The sequence below is a fragment of the Sorex fumeus genome, unplaced genomic scaffold, assembly GCF_029834395.1.
Source record: "Sorex fumeus unplaced genomic scaffold, SorFum_2.1 ptg000051l, whole genome shotgun sequence".
Classification (NCBI taxonomy): Eukaryota; Metazoa; Chordata; class Mammalia; order Eulipotyphla; family Soricidae; genus Sorex; species Sorex fumeus.
In genome coordinates, this window is record NW_026606108.1 from 5,730,706 (window position 1) to 5,746,379 (window position 15,674).

The 15,674-nt window shown below is 51.0% G+C and overlaps 1 protein-coding gene across 1 annotated transcript in view; it reads left to right on the forward strand.

Moving 5' to 3' along the window:
• Positions 1–15,674, forward strand: part of CERS3 (ceramide synthase 3) — a 74,852-nt gene that overhangs the window by 39,796 nt on the left and 19,382 nt on the right. The window contains exon 3 of the mRNA XM_056124439.1: positions 4,938–5,111. Coding sequence (XP_055980414.1) covers positions 4,939–5,111 — 173 coding nt within the window. The 5' untranslated portion in view covers position 4,938. The remainder of the gene's footprint in view (positions 1–4,937; positions 5,112–15,674) is intronic.

A 15,674-nucleotide genomic window follows, 5' to 3' on the forward strand; every position in this document is an offset into this window, starting at 1 on the left:
TAGTACTCTGGTGAACTAGTTCAAGTGATTAGCAAGTATGTGTAGATACTCGATCGCATGCCTGCCTGGGTTTTTTTTTTTTTGGGGGGGGGTCACACCTTGAGATGCTCAGGGGTTACTCCTGGCTTTGCACTCAGCAATCACTCCTGGCAATGCTCGGGGGACCCTATGGGATACTAGGGTATCGAATCCAGGTCGGCAACATGCAAGGCAAATGCCTTCCCTGCTCCGGGGGTTACCCTCAATTACATGCCTGTTAAAAGATATCTTGATATCAATTTGGGGGGTATTTTTGATTTTTGAGTCACACCCAGTGATGCTCAGGGCTTACTCCTGGCTCTGCATTCAGGGATCACTCCTGGAAGTTCCTGGGAGACCCTGCGGGGTGCCGGGGATCAAACTCAGATCAGCAACGTACAAGGCAAACGCCCTCCCCACTGTCCCATCACTCCAGCCCCTCTATTTACGAGACATTTAAGAGAACCACTCATGTTAGAGGCCAATTACAAACATGTTGTAAGGATCAACAGAGAAGGCCTCTGTCGAGAGATGCTCCGTTATCATTTTCATTCTGTACTTGGCCATCCGAGTGCAGCCTGCAGAGGCTGCAGTCAGCCCAACCGCCCTGGACTCAACCTTGTCCCCTAGCATCTCCTGAGCCCCTCGCTACAATCATGGTGTGTCTGCACGGTGGGTTCTGATGTCTGGGGGTGCTGGTGGATTTTGAGCAATTGCCATACCACAGTGGTAGGGCATTTGCCTTGTGTGCAGCCGGCCCGGCCGAGCCAGGTTCGATTCCTTCGCCCCTCTCGGAGAGCCCAGCAAGCTACTGAGAGTATCTCGCCCACATGGCAAAGCCTGGCAAGCTCCCCGTGACGTATTCGATATGCCAAACACAGTGGCAACAAGTCTCACGATGGAGACGTTACTGGGCCCATTCGAGCAAATCGATGAACAACAGGAGGACAGTGCTACAGTGCTACAGTCAGTTCAAAGATCCCCCTCCAGTTCGATCTGTGTCATAGAGAATGAGGAAAAGGGCTCTGGCAACATCTGTAAGACCTGCAGACCTGGGAGAGCAGGAGAAGCTCAAATAGAAACGCCACAGAGATGCTCTAGGGACCGTCCTAGTGATCAGTCAGGATCCTCTGGCTATTGCTCTGCGCGGGGGTGACGTCCCCTAGTGCAAAACATCCAGGTCGGGGCGGCCCAGGGCCAGGAGTCAACTTGCCCAAAGAAGGACCCTGCAGCATTGGCCCGGGGGCTGCCGGCAGGGGGGAGGGATGAAGAGGAGCCAGGGAGAGCCCCCACAAAACTGTGCCCCACCTTGTGTCACTGAGCCACAGCCAGGAGGGGAAACACTCTGCCCTGTGGCAGGCAGCCCTGGGCCAGGAAGAATGCAGGGGTGGGTGTGGGTGTGGGTAGGAAGAGGGAACTCCTGAAAGTGGGGACCCCAGCACCCTTTCTCAGTGCTTGTCTTTCTTTGCAGGGATGCCCTGTTTGGGCTGGAAACTCTCTAATTTTTATTTATTTATTTATATATTTTTTGCTCTGCAGTCTTGGTTGCATTTCTTAAAGACTTACCGGAACTAAAAGGTGTAACAGGAGAGAATCACTTCAATGCTTTTGTCTCATCAGGGACCTTCTTCCCACACCCAGCGTGCCTCGGCCTGGCCTTTTCTCTCCATTCCTGAGGGCCGCCTGCCCGGCCTCTGGGGCCATGGACGGGCTCATGACAGGCGCCCCTGATGGCTTTCCAGGAGTTTAGCCTTCACGTAGGTCAGGCCCAGCTCATCCACAGGAAGCAAGGAGCCGTGGGTGTCTCCTCCATGCTTTATCTGAAAAGCAGAACCAGTCTGGGGGCTGCGTGAGGAGAACGTATTCCAAAGTAAACAGAGCCCGCCTCACAGAGACAAGCACGCTCACTGAACCTCCACGCCCCCCGCACCAACGTTCAGAGATTGTTCTGGAGTTGATCGTAATGGGGTTGTTTGACTTCAGTCAGCTGTTGTGTGCTTTAGCCTCCCTCCCAGCCGTCAGGCAGCCCTGCCCTGAGCAGAAGTTCTGGCCTGTTCCATCCATCACTCAGTCAGTCCTAAGTGAAGGTTCTGGTCTGTTCCATTTGTCACTCAGTCAGTCAGTCCCAAGGAGACATTTTGGTCTGTTCCGTCAGTCAGCCTATCGTGAGCAGACATTTTGGTCTCTGCTATCAGTCAGTTGGTACATCCTGAGCAGATATTCTGGTTTGTCCCATTTGTCACTCAGTCAGTCCTGAGCAGATGTGCTGGCCTGTTATGAATATCAGTGAGTCAGACAATCCTGAGCAGACGTTCAGGTCTGATTGTCAGTCAGTTGTTCTGTCCCGAGCAGGCATTCTGGTCTGTTCCACCCATCATTCTGCCCTGAACAGACATTCTGGTCTGCTCTATCAGTTAATCAGTCTGTCCTGAGCAGGCGCTCTGGTCTGTTCCATCTGTCAGTCAGTCTGCTCTGAACAGATACTCTGGTCTATTTCGCCAGTCTCTCAGTCAGTCCTGAACAGACATTCTGGTCTTTTCTGACAGTCAGTCGGTTAGTCCTGAGCAGTCATTTTGGTCTGTTCCATCAGTTACTTTGTCTATCCTGAGTCAACATTTTGGTCTTTTCTGTCAGTCAATCAGTCTGTCCTGAGCAGATGTTCTTTCTGGTTTGTTCCATCAATCACTCAGTCAGTCTGTCCCAAGCAGATGTTCTGATTTATTCCGTCAGTCAGTCAGTCCCAAGCAGCTGTTCGAGTCTGTTCTGTCAGTCAGTTGGTCTGTCCTGAGCAGACATTCTGGTTTGTTTTGTCAGTCAGGCTCGCTCTGTCTGCCCTGAAAAGACCTGGGCGAACCAGGGACCGGTGTGAGCCTTCCTCTTCCTGAGCTGTCTTCCCGTCTCCCTTTCCTCAGCAGAGGTGCCTGACCCTCTTGTGAGCACCAACTGCTGTCACCCGCTCTCATGTCCTTCAGCCCTAGAAGCCCTCAGAGAGTGGCCTGGCTCTCTGGGCTGTGCTCTTGCTCAGAGTCTGTCTGCCTTACCCCCTGCTGCTCCCCAGTCCCTGCCAGGCGTCTTCTCACACCGTCTCATGGCCTCTCCTGGAGTGTGATCTTCTGAGCTGAGGACACATTCATGGTGGGGCTTTGTTGGTTTATTCCCAGAATGTCCCAGAGCCACAGCTACAGAAGCTGAGAACTGTTCTCATTGACCATAAAGTCGTGGGCCAGTCAGTTGCCTGTTTTCAGGCTAGAGTGGGGTTGGGGGCCCCTTCTGGCAGTTCAGTGTGGGCCCCAGGGTGCAGTGCTTCTTAGGCCCTACAGTTCGGAGATGATCCAAACCACGTGGCCAACCTGGGTTCGATTCCCAGCATCCCATATGGTCCCCCAAGCACCACCAGGAAGGGGGAAGAGGGGGTGGGAGAGAGAGAGAGAGAGAGAGAGAGAGAGAGAGAGAGAGAGAGAGAGAGAGAAGAAAAGTCTGTCATAGAGGCAGGAAGTATGGGGGGGTGGGAAGGAAACTGGGGACACTGGTGGTGGGAAATGTGCACTGGTGAAGGAACAGTATATGACTGAAACCCAGTTACGAACTTTGTAACTGTGGAGGAAAACAAAAGATAATTGAACTTAAAAATAAAACAACAGCAACAACAAAAAAACCCTATAGTTGAAGAACTGTCTAATTCTTTATTTCTGGTTATTTGAACTGAAAACACTGTCCCCTCACAATGTTGCTGCCACCTCCCACTGCCCCTTCCTGGGAACCCAGGGGACGTCATCTCCAGTGAAACCATGTCCCGGGGCCCCTCTGGGTCGAGCCCAGACTGGCCATATGCAATCAAGCACCCTCCCCACTATACTATCACTTCGACCCGTATTTTAATGTTTCTTTTTTAAGGTTTTGGGCCAGGCCCGCCAGTGCTCAAAACTTACTCCTGGATCTGCACTCAGGGATCACTCCAGGCAGGCTCAGGGACCATATGGGGTGCTGGGGCCAGAATCTCAATTGGACCCGTGCAAGGCAAGTGCATGGCAGTACCTGCTGATACTGTGGCTCCAGCCCCGGGGCACTGTCTTCAAGTCCCTGCTGTGCCTCCAATAGTGCATGCGGCATGCACGATCTGGAACTATTGCAATCATCGCTTGGAAGAGTCTTTCTTTTTCCCCTCTGTGTGTGTGTGTGTGTGTGTGTGTGTGTGTGTGTGTATGTAAAGGGAGGTGGTTGAGGTCACACTCAGTGGTATGTAGGGATAATTCCAGGTTCTGTGCTGAGGAGAGTGACTGGTGCTCAGGGGGACCATATGCAGTTACTGGGATAGAACCAGGGTCAGCCACAAGCAAATCAAGCACCTCCCCCCTGATACTTCTCTCTGGCCCCCTGGAGGAGTTCTTGGGCCCTTGGAAGGGGTTTTTTTTTCTTTTTGGGTCACACCCGGCAATGCACAGGGGTTACTCCTGGCTCATGCATTCAGGAATTACTCCTGGTGGTGCTCGGGGGACCATATGCGATACTGGGAATCGAAGCTGGGTCGGCCGCGTGCAAGGCAAATGCCCTAACCCCTGTGCAATCACTCCAGCCCCAGCTTGGGAAGTTTTTATAGACTGGAGCTTGCCTGATGTTGACAGAGGCACACCCAAGTCGGAGGGGTCATTGCGAACTTAATTTTCTTAGCCTTGAAGAAGGTGAAGACGCCGGCCAGAGGTCAGCCTGCAAAGGGGGGCGGTGATGTGGGTGCCAGCCTAGTCCTACCACTGTCAACACAGCATGTCCCAGGGGTTCCTGAAGCCCATGAAGATGCCTTCCCTCCCTGCCTTCCATCCTGGCCCACTCTGGCATTGGGGTGTGAAGTAGAAATGCTGTGTGTTACCTGAATCTGAAGCATTTGTGTCCCGGGTCTAACCCTCTCTTTTCCATTTCTCTAGAATGTTTCAGACGTTTAAAGAATGGTTTTGGCTGGAAAGGTTCTGGCTCCCTCCCACAATCAAGTGGTCGGATCTGGAGGATCAGGACGGCCTCATCTTTGTGAAGCCCTCTCACTTGTACATGACGATTCCATATGCCTTCGTCTTGCTGATCATCAGACATTTCTTTGAAAAGTAAGTAAGCACGTGTCCGTGTCCTCTCTCCGCGCTGCCCTGTGTTGCCCTGACCCTCCCACCCTGGAGCCTTGGCATGAGCCTGAAAGAATCGGCGTTTCCGAGATTGCCCATCTGGGGGCTCGTGAAATCTGGGGAACATCAGATGTCCCCTAGGAGCCACGCGGGGGGAGGGGGAGTCAGCTGCTCGGCCTCCTCTGTGCACACGGATGGAGATGGACAGTGAGAGCCAGGACCTGCACGTGTCATGACAGCCCAGGAAAGCTGCGTGTGCTCCTGGCCAGTAAGTGTTAGAAGAGTGTTTCCAGGCCTGGCCATGAGGGGCTGAGCTGAGGCCCAAGTTGCATTCCTGAGCACTGCCAGGAGCAACTCCCAAGCACAGAGGTGAGAGTCACCCCTGAGCACTGTGCGGTGCCCTCCCCCAAAAAGCATGATGTGGGGTCTGGTGCATTGTCAACCATAGAAGGGCTTTATCAGGAGAACATCAGATGTAGCCCAAACAGGGCCTTTAAAGACCAAATTTTAGGGTCAGAACGATAGTCCAGTGGGTGGGACGTTTGCCTTGCATGTGGCTGACCCCAGTTCAATCCCCGGCATCCTGTATGATCCTCCAAGCACCGCCAAGAGTAATTTTGTGAGTGCAGAACCAAAAGTAACTCCTGAGCACTGCCAGGTGTGACCCAAAAACAACAAAAAAATAATAATAAAGACCAAATTTTACATTATTATGTAGCAGAAGGTTTATTGAAGGTTGGAAGACCAGCTCGTCATCGCAAAGTATCAGGGAATCAAAGGAAACAAACAAAAAAACCCAATTTGCCTTCTTGGGAAAAGTAAACTTTCCGTTTTCTTAATATCATTTAAATAGATGGTGCTCCCAGCATTTTTTAAAAAAACTATACGAGCATTACGATAACAAGAGATAAATGTTCCTCTCTCTAATCTCTGTAGTTGTCTCCATTTCAAAAAAATATTATTAGTCCATTAATTATTTTGGAGCAAAAGAATATTTTAATGTCAAGAGCTGGAGAAACTTAAGACAGAAATCTGATATGCATCATTTTGTCTGCAGCGGGCTGTAATGCAGATCATATGTTCATAACCAGTTGCAGGACCCTTATCTCCAGAGGGAATTGGAACAACCCAGTTTCGTCGATCCTCCTAAAGGCTTTCAAACAGATAACAATTTCACTTGAGCCAAAACTAGGCGCTCGCTCTAGAGAGGCAGAGAGCGCCCCTGCCCCACTGCCCCTACAGCCCAACAGAAACTGTTCCAGAACGTTCTTTCTCGGCCATCCTGAATTCTCTATTCTGCTCACGCGTCTAGACTTGTTGGAAGTTGTCCTGGGCGGGGGGGTGGAGGGGTGGGAGGGAGGCGGTGACACCGCCATTCTGCCCCACATTCACGCACAACTCTCGGGCAACCCCCAAACGCTTGTTTCCCCCACGGTGGCCGCCATCCTGGAGTCTGCTTCCACCTGCCCCAAACTGGAGGCTCCACTTGCCAAGGTAACACAGCCACCTAGGACCAGCATGTCCTCTGCAGCCAGGACTGGGAGGGCTCCGGCCCACTGGACGTTCCCTGGGTTTTTCTGGATTCTCTCTGGGCAGTCAGAGCTGGTCACTCCTCCTTTTGCCATTTACCATCAACTCCTCCGTTGCATTTTCCTTTCTGTGGGACTCAGAGAACCACGTGTAGCTTCCTGACATCATCTCTCTTAGAGCTGTAGGAGGGAGAAGGAAGGCGGGTAAAAATGGGTGAGAGAGTGAGGACTGGGGCCATAGTACTGTGTAGGGCACTTGCCTTGCATGCGGCCGACCTAGGTTCAATCCCCGGCATCCCACAGAGTCCCCTGAGCACCATCAGAAGTGATTGCTGAGTGCAGAGCCAGGAGGAAGTCCTGAGCACCACCGGGTGTGGCTCAGAAACACCCCCAAAAAGAAGAAAGTGGGAGAGAGAGCATGACCCCTTTGCTCCAGGCCTTCTAGATCGCTGGCATGAGATTAGATTACAGATCCCACAAATGAAACCCCACAAATGACCCCTCCATGCTTCCCCCTACTCCTTGTCTCCTTGTACCTGAATAGAAGTGCGCCCTTTAAGAGGAATGTAAAACTCATGAGCAGTATAATTAATTTCATCCCAGAAAGGTGAGGCAGTGGCCTGGCTGAGGTCACCCAGGTTGTCCATCTGGAATTGGCCCCCGGGGCTCTGACCCCAGATTATTGGGTGCTTCCTGCTCCCCAATACCAGGGTGACTTTCCCATGGCAGTTCTCCTTCGGTCAAAAGAGAGTGTCTCTTGGGAATAGTGAACCAGGTTCCAAAGTCCAAGGGCAGTGTTCGAGCCACGGAACTTGTGAGGGTCGGGACACTTTGGGGCCAAGGGCCCTTTGGTTTCAGGTTCCAGGGAACCCTCTTCCCTGTGTCCCTGCCGTGTTTCGTTCTCTCCTCATTCTGGTGGGGAACAGAAGTCATGAGTTGACTGAATCCTTCAGGTCCCTTTGTCCTTGAGTGTGGAATCACTCGGGGTCAGAAAGAAAGTGGGTGCAGGGGACCCAGGAGGAGCAGAACTGAGTATTTAGGGTCTCTTTCCCACAGTATGTTGTATGTGTATGTGTGTGTGTGGATGTGGGGGACTTGGGTTGCTTTGGGGTGTGTTTTTACTTGTTTGTTTTTAGTTCTGTTTGCGTTTGGTTTGGGACCGGTATAGCCGTTTCTAACTGGTTTATCCAGACTCTTCTCTGCATTCTTTCATGGCTGATGTGTGGCTTTTGCTTTTATTTTTGGGACTATACCTGGCAATTTTGTCTTGCATGCAGCCAACATGGCCAACCCGAGTTCGATTCCTCCGCCCCTCTCGGAGAGCCCAGCAAGCTACCGAGAGTATCTCGCCCTCACGGCAAAGCCTGGCAAGCTACCCGTGATGTATTCGATATGCCAAACACAGTAACAACAAAGTCTCCAATGGAGACGTTACTGGGCCTGCTCGAGAAAATCAATGAACAACGGGAGGACAGTGACAGTGACCTGGCAATGCTCAGGAATTACCCATGGCTCTGCACTCAGGAATTACTCTTGGTGGTTCACAGCTGACCCTAAGGGATGTCGAAGATTGAGCCCGGGCTTGGTCATGTGCAAGGCAAGTGCCCTCCCCACTGTGCTATTGCTCCAGCCCCCTGTTTTGTGTGATTTGTAAGGGGGATAAACTGATCCATGGAACATATGACCCAGCCGGCCACGAAGCCTGAGTTCCCAGGCAGGATCCAGGCAGCTGATGGTCCAGATGAGCACTTTGCACGCGGAAGACTCCGAATGGGCTCTGATCTGTGGGAGCCCGGCCTCTCCCCTTCTCCCAGTGTGCCTTCGTGTCTGTGAGGACTGCCTCCTGGGCCAGGGCCTGGTGCTGGATGAAAAGGGCCCCTGGGTCCAAATGGGCCCCCCGCAGGCTCCCTTCTGCCCGGGACCCCCCAGGAGGTCTGCTCCCTCCCCGTGTTGTAGTTGAGCTGGAAGCCATCAGGCCACCCTCCTGGTCTTTTGGTTTATTTCCTGTTTTGTTTTGTTTTGGAGGGGGAGTCATGCCCAGTAGTGCTCCAGGGCTATTCCCGGCTGGGTAGGTGCTCTGGGATTGTTCTCAGGGTGCTGGGGTTGGAACCGGAGCTTCCGCACGCGCCCCTATTGAATTTCTCCCCACCTTGGCGCCTTTTGAGTCAAGTTCCACGGAATGAGCTGGAAGCTCGTGCACACTTGTGGGTGTGCCCTGTCCCGCCTTCTAGGGGCTGGGGAGAGAGTACAGTGGATAAGGCACTTGCTTACATGCAGCTGACCCAGGTTGGATCCCTGGTACTGCATAGGGTCCCTGCACAAGGCCAGGCGTCCGCCCTGAGTACCCATGGGTGCGGTCCCCAAACATACAGACAACAGAACGAATGGCTCTCTAGAAACGCAGGCCTGGGGTGGTGGAGTGGAGGGGGTGCCCCCACCCTTCCCAGTCCAGTTACCAGGCTGTTTTCTTTCTTCTACCTTTGCTCAGAGAAAGATCTAGAGTCAGCTTGTCGCACACAAACAATGCAGAAGTAGAAAACCTTGCTTGGCTGCTTCCTCTGCTCTGGTGACCCTGCGTGTGGCCTGGCCACATGAGACACGGGGGCGCAGCCCTCACCGCTCTGTTTCCAGGGAGGCTTTTGCTGGCGATGTGGCTCTCACGCTCGCTGAGGATCCAGGGACTGTTCGATCCAAACGGCCTGACATCCTGCTCCCTGACAACCTGTGGGAGAGGCGTGGACGGCATCTCGCTTTGCCGCGGCTTGCATCCATGTCCGTCATGTGGAAGCCTTTGACTCACTTTGGCGCTGCCCAAGTCTCCTCCATCCCGCACTCTGAGGAGATCCCTGAGCATCTGTGACCGAGTGCGCTGGTGCTCTGGGGTTGTTCTCATGGTGCTGGGGTTGGAACCGGAGTTGGTGTGTGTCATTGCCCGGTGGTATGTGTCACTGACCGGTGCAAACAGAAAGCTCTCTCTCTCTCTCTCTCTCTCTCTCTCTCTCTCTCTCTCTCTCTCTTGCAAACTGTCTCCTCGCTGGGCCAGGGCTGAGGGAACACTTTCACCCGAGCCCTGTCAGAAACGTTTTTGAGACTTGGTTCGTTTTTCCAGATGTTTTAGGCTTTGTTTGATTTAGACTTTTTATATGAAGAGAATAGGCAGCAGATTCCTTAAATCACAGCCTTCTGTTATAAGTCAGTACAGACCGACAGGGTGATGAGACTTCCTGTATTCATTCATTCCCTTTTTTCAATAATCAATCACCGTGAGATACACAGTTACAAAGTTGTTCGTGACTGGGTTTCAGTCAAAAAGTGTTCAAAAAACCCGTCCCTTCACCAGTATACATTTTTCTCTCTCTCCCCTCCCTCCCTCTCTCTCTCTCACCCTCTCTCTCTTTCTCTCTCTTCCTCTCTCTCCCTCTCTCTCTCTCTCACACACACACACACGCACACACACACACACACTCTTTCTCTCTTCCTCTCTCTCATATTTTCCTCTTAGGCACAGTGTTTGCTATACTGTTACTGAAAGTGTATCCTGCCCATCAGTTCTGCTTCCTCTCAGCACACACAGTTTGTGTCCAGAGTGATCGTTTCCAGCTGGCACTGCCACAGTGGTCCCTTTCTGTCCTGACTGCCTGCCACTCCCCCTTTGTGGCAGGTTCCCCACCATGCACATTGTTTCTACTCTCACTGGGTATTTTTCTTGTAGAATTTTTATTTTAATGCCCCGCAAATGAGTGTCCTTCTCCATGTCTTTCCTGTTTCCTTCTGACTCATTTCACTCAGCATGATACTCTCCGTTACCTTTGTCCCCCACTCCCCAGTGCTGGCACCCTCACTTTTTGTTGTAATGGACTTGATGGTTTTTACTCAGACGAGGGGAAAGGCCCCTGTGAGAGCAGAGGAGAGTGCGCTGTCCTCCTTGGTACCCGGTGCATTCGTGGGGGGTCTTTCCTTCTTTCCTTTATTTTTTTTTCTTTTTTGGGTCACACCCATCGATGCACAGGGGTTACTCCTGGCTTTGCACTCAGGAATTACTTCTGGCAGTGCTCAGGGAACCATATGGGTTGCTGGGAGTCGAACCGGGTCGGCTGTGTGCAAGGCAAATGCCCTTCCCGCTGTACTACCACTCCAGCCCCCTCTTCCCTTTAACATATGGTGCTGTGTTCAGATCCATCCCCGTTGCTCCATGGACATCTGATCTCCAAAGACGAGTTTGTTTTCCTGTCTCTGAGATGCAGGGTCAAGTCCAGAAGCCCTGTCCAAACTGGAATTTGGACGGACTTGGCTGTTTTATCAGGTTATCTTAGGAAATTTTTTATTCCGTTCCCGCTGATGAAAAACTATATTGATAATGAATCGAAGGACTAAATTCATTTCTTAAAGCTTCCAGCAGAATTTCAAGCCCAGAAGCTCCTCCAAGAGAGTGAGCCCAGAGGGTTGAAGTGTTTGCCTGGCATGCGGCCACCCCTGGTTTGAGCCATGATAGGGCCTCCAAGGACCCCAGGGACCACTCTTCAGTAAAGTGCCAGGAGTCACTTTTGAGTGCCACTAGGTGTGGCCCCCAATTTTTAAGAAAATAAATCTTCTAATTAATTTTGAGAATGGAGGGTTTGGGGCTATACCTGACAGTGCTCGGTGCTGGGGGGCAGGGGTGGAGGGGACCAGAAGGTGTCAGGAAGATGCAGGGTGACCCGCATACAAGGCGAGCACCTTGAGCCCTGAGCCATCTCTGTGCCCAGAAACTCCTTGGGGTGGATTCTAGAAAAAGATCCTTGTTGTCTAAGACAGACACTCCATCTGATAGAAGGAAGCACACAGTGTTCTAGAAATTTGTTTTGCTGAGGGATGAGGTATAGACAATAAAAAGTCCATCCACATTTATTTCTTCCTCTCAGGAATGTCTTTTCTTCACTCCCAACTTTTGTTTGTTTGGGGGCCACACCCGGCAGTGCTCAGGGCTGACACCTGGCTCTGTATTCAGTCACTCCTGATGGTGCTCGGAGGACCCTATGGGATGCTGAGGATTGAACCTGGGTTGGCTGTGTATGTGCAAGGCAAATGCCCTCCCTGCTCTACTATCACTCCTGTCCCTCACTTCCATTTTTTTCAGCTTTTTTTTGTTTGTTTTCTCCTTCACTTTCTCAATTAACCTTCATGTAGCCTCACTTTGTTGCGTGTCTGTGTCCCCTGACCTGTCCTTATACTGGGATCTCTCTGTCCTTCCATTTTATCTCCTGGGATTCTTCCCATGACTGATCTCAGCCAACACTTGTCTTTTTCCTTCTGATTTATTTTGCTCCAGTTCTTTCTATTTGGCTCTAAATGACTCCCTTCCTTCCTTCCTTCCTTCCTTCCTTCCTTCCTTCCTTCCTTCCTCCCTCCCTCCCTCCCTCCCTCCCTCCCTCCTTCCCTCCCTCCCTCCCTCCCTCCTTCCCTCCTTCCCTCCCTCCCTCCCTTCCTTCCTTCCCTCCTTCCTTCCCTCCCTCCATCCCTCCTTTCCTCCCTTCCTTCCCTCCCTCCCTCCCTCCCTCCCTCCCTCCCTCCCTCCCTTCCTTCCTTCCTTCCTTCCTTCCTTCCTTCCTTCCTTCCTTCCTGGCACACCCAGCAATGTGCAGGAGTTACTCCTGGCTTCTCGCTCAGGGTCACTCCCGGTGTGACCTATGGGATTCTAGGGATCAAACCCAGGTCGGCCGTGTGCAAGGCAAATGCCCTACCCACTGTCCTATCACTCCAGCCCTGCATCACTTTGTTTTTAAAAGAACTGGATACTGTTGCACTCCATGTATGGTACCTTCTCTCTCCAGTCATCTGTCAGGGGGCTTACACGGGCATTTAATGGTAAAGGTAAAGGTAAAGGCCCTCCCGTTGATCGTCGATTTGCTCGAGCGGGCCCAGTAACGTCTCCATTGGAGACTTTGTTGTTACTGTGTCTGGCATATCGAATACTCTCGGTAGCTTGCCGGGCACAGCGGGTAGGGCGTTCACCTTACACGCGGCCAACATGGCCGACCCGAGTTCGATTCCATTTAATGGTGATTTCCAAAATGGGCATCATCGGGCTTCTTCATCTGGGCTATTGTGAAAAATGCTTTAGCAGACTTTGAGGTAGAAGGTCCGTCTGGAATTGGATGCATTTTGACATCTGTCAAATGCATCAAATTTAGCTTTTCCTACAATGATGCTAAAATTTCTTCCATCAGCTCTAAAATCTCCTTTCCACCTCCCATTTCACCGTTCATTTTCTAGTGCCCCTGCCAATCACCAATTATACTTATTGTCTGTGTGATTTTATCTTTCCTAGAATTTTCTAGAAATGAAGTCATGCAGAGTATACTTGTCTGTGTCTGAGATGGTTTTCATGTTCCTGTGTGTACCAGTGGTTCCTTGTCCTTGCTAGATTGTTGACCTCAACTTACTGCTTCTTTAACGAGGTGATAGAAATATTGGTAGCTCAGGGGCCAGAGAGATCAGACAGCAGATAGGGCACTTGACTTGTATGGGCTGATGTGGGCTCAGTCCTTCGCACCCCATATGGTTCCCTGAGCCCACCCTGAGCTCAGAGCCAGGAGTCAGCCCTGAGCACTGCCAATGTGCCCCCCCTACACACAAAAGAAAGAAAAAGAAATGTCCATAGTTTACAGGTTGGGGCTATTATGATAAAATGGCGATGAATGTTTGAGAATCTGTGTTAAGCATGTGCTTTTCTTTCTCTTGGTAACTTGCTAATTATTTTTGCTTTTCAAGAGATATTGCTAAAGTCTAGTTACTTCTATATGAGCACTGGAGTTCAGATCTGCACTCTGACATGAGGTGAAGACTCCACAGTGTAAGGGCCGAGGGATCAAATCCAGACATGAGCAATGATGTTGTGTATGAGTTCCCTCAGATCAAATATCCAGAGAAGGCCAAACGACAAACTATAAACAGGAATAGATTGGTGGCTGTCTGGGCAGCAGTGGGAGGGAGCAAAGATTAGTCAACGTGAATACAAGATCAGATGGGATGAGGAGAGTGTTCAAAGCTGATACAGGCTGGGTGAACAACGTGGTCAGTTTTCTTTCAAGATCATTGAAGGCATCAGTAGTATGATTTGCAAAATGCCTTGCTAGCTATTTTTGTGTTTGTTTGTTTATCTGGGGGGCCCCTGGTGGTACTCGGGGAACCCTATGGGATGCTGGAGATGGAACTTGGGTCAGTCACATGCAAGGCAAGCGCCTTCCCTGCTGTACTATCACTCCGGCTCATAGTTGTTAAAGAAGTCACTGTAAGTGAAGTGAAAAGAGGCACACCGGAAGAAGTGATGTGCTGTACATAGGAGGGGCTTTAATTCACAAGGAAGAATCCCAGTGTGGAAGTTTCTCAAGCACCATCAGATACGCAGAAAAACAAAACAGAAAACCCAGCAATTACTAAAGTATTCATTATGGATCTTGGGTGTTGGATTAAAGACTTGACATGGCCTATTTTATTTTACTTTTAGGTTTTGGCGTCATCCCCAGTGGTGCTCAGGTCTCACTCCTAACTCTGCACTCAAGGAATCACTCCTGGCAGGGTTCACAGGACCCTAAGGGCTACCAGGGATCAAACTCAGGTCAGCCGTGTGCAAGGCAAATGCCCTCCCCACTGTAGTATCACTCTGGCCCCTGATATAGGCTATTTTAAATATATTAAAAATCTAGAGGAGGGACTGGACTGATAGTACAGCCAGTAGGGCACTTGCCTTGCACATGCCCGACCCGGGTTCAATCCCGGCACTTTGTATTGTCCCCCGAGCACCTCCAGGAGTGATTCCTGAGTGCAGTGCCAACAGTAACCCCTGAGCCTTGCTAGTGAATCAGACAAACAATAAACAAAAATAAAATCTAGAGAAAATCCTGCACAAGGACTGAGTTTGGGACAGAATAAGGACAGTATCTCACACACTCAGACTCCAAGTGATGAGACGAAGTGATACCTGGTTGAAGAAGCCAGATTGCTAGCTGAAAGGGGGGATGCCAAGGTTTGATCCCCGGCAACCTGTGTGGTCCTCGGAGCACCACCAGGAGTGATTTCCTGAACACAGAGCCAGAAGTAAGCCCTGAGCATTTCCAAATGCAGTACCCCCCCAAAATTATTTTTTAATTGATTAAAAAATTAAAAGGGGGCCCAGAGTGATAGTACAGTGGGGAGGACATTTACCTTGCACACGGCCAACCTGGGTTCGATCCCTGGCATCCCATATGGTCCCCCAAGCACTGCCAGGAGTGATTCCTGAGTGCAGAGCCAGGAGTAACCCCTGAGCATCGCCGGGTATGACCCAAAAATCAAAACTATATAAATAAATAGATAAATAAGTAAATAAATAATTAAACAGGCCAAAGTGATAGTACCACAGATAGGGGATTTGCCTTGCACATAGCTGAACCAGGGTTTGATTCCAGGCACCCCATGGGTCCCCTGAGCACATCAGGAGTGATCCCTGAGTTCAGAGCCAGGAGGAAGCCCTGAGCACAGCTGGGTGAGGCCCCAAACTGAACCAAATCAAACCAAATTAGCAGAAGTAGCTCACCATAGTGAGAAAAGAGGGGAGATCTCAAGAGTACCATCTTACATCCCACCTTAAGAAAAGGCCCCAGGGGCTGGAGCAATAGCACAGCGGGTAGGGCATTTGCCTTGCATGCGGCTGACCCAGGTTTGATTCCCAGCATCCCATATGGTCCCCTGAGCACTGCCAGGAGTGATTCCTGAGTGCATGAAACAGAAGTAACTCCTGTGCATTGTCAGGTGTGACCCAAAAAAGAAAAAGAAAAAAAGAAAGAAAAGGCCCCAAACAGCACACCAAAAGTGAGACAAGCAGGAATGAGGAACTGATGAGCTTAGCGTGGAAAACTCAGTGAAAACACTCACAAGCCCCATAGAATTGCCAGCGGCATCCCAGGCCAGCGTGGGCACAGAATGGGCACATGGTCAGTGGGCATGCCAGTGGGCACACACACTCCGGCAGGCAGCGTGCCAGCTCCCTGGGAACTGAAGC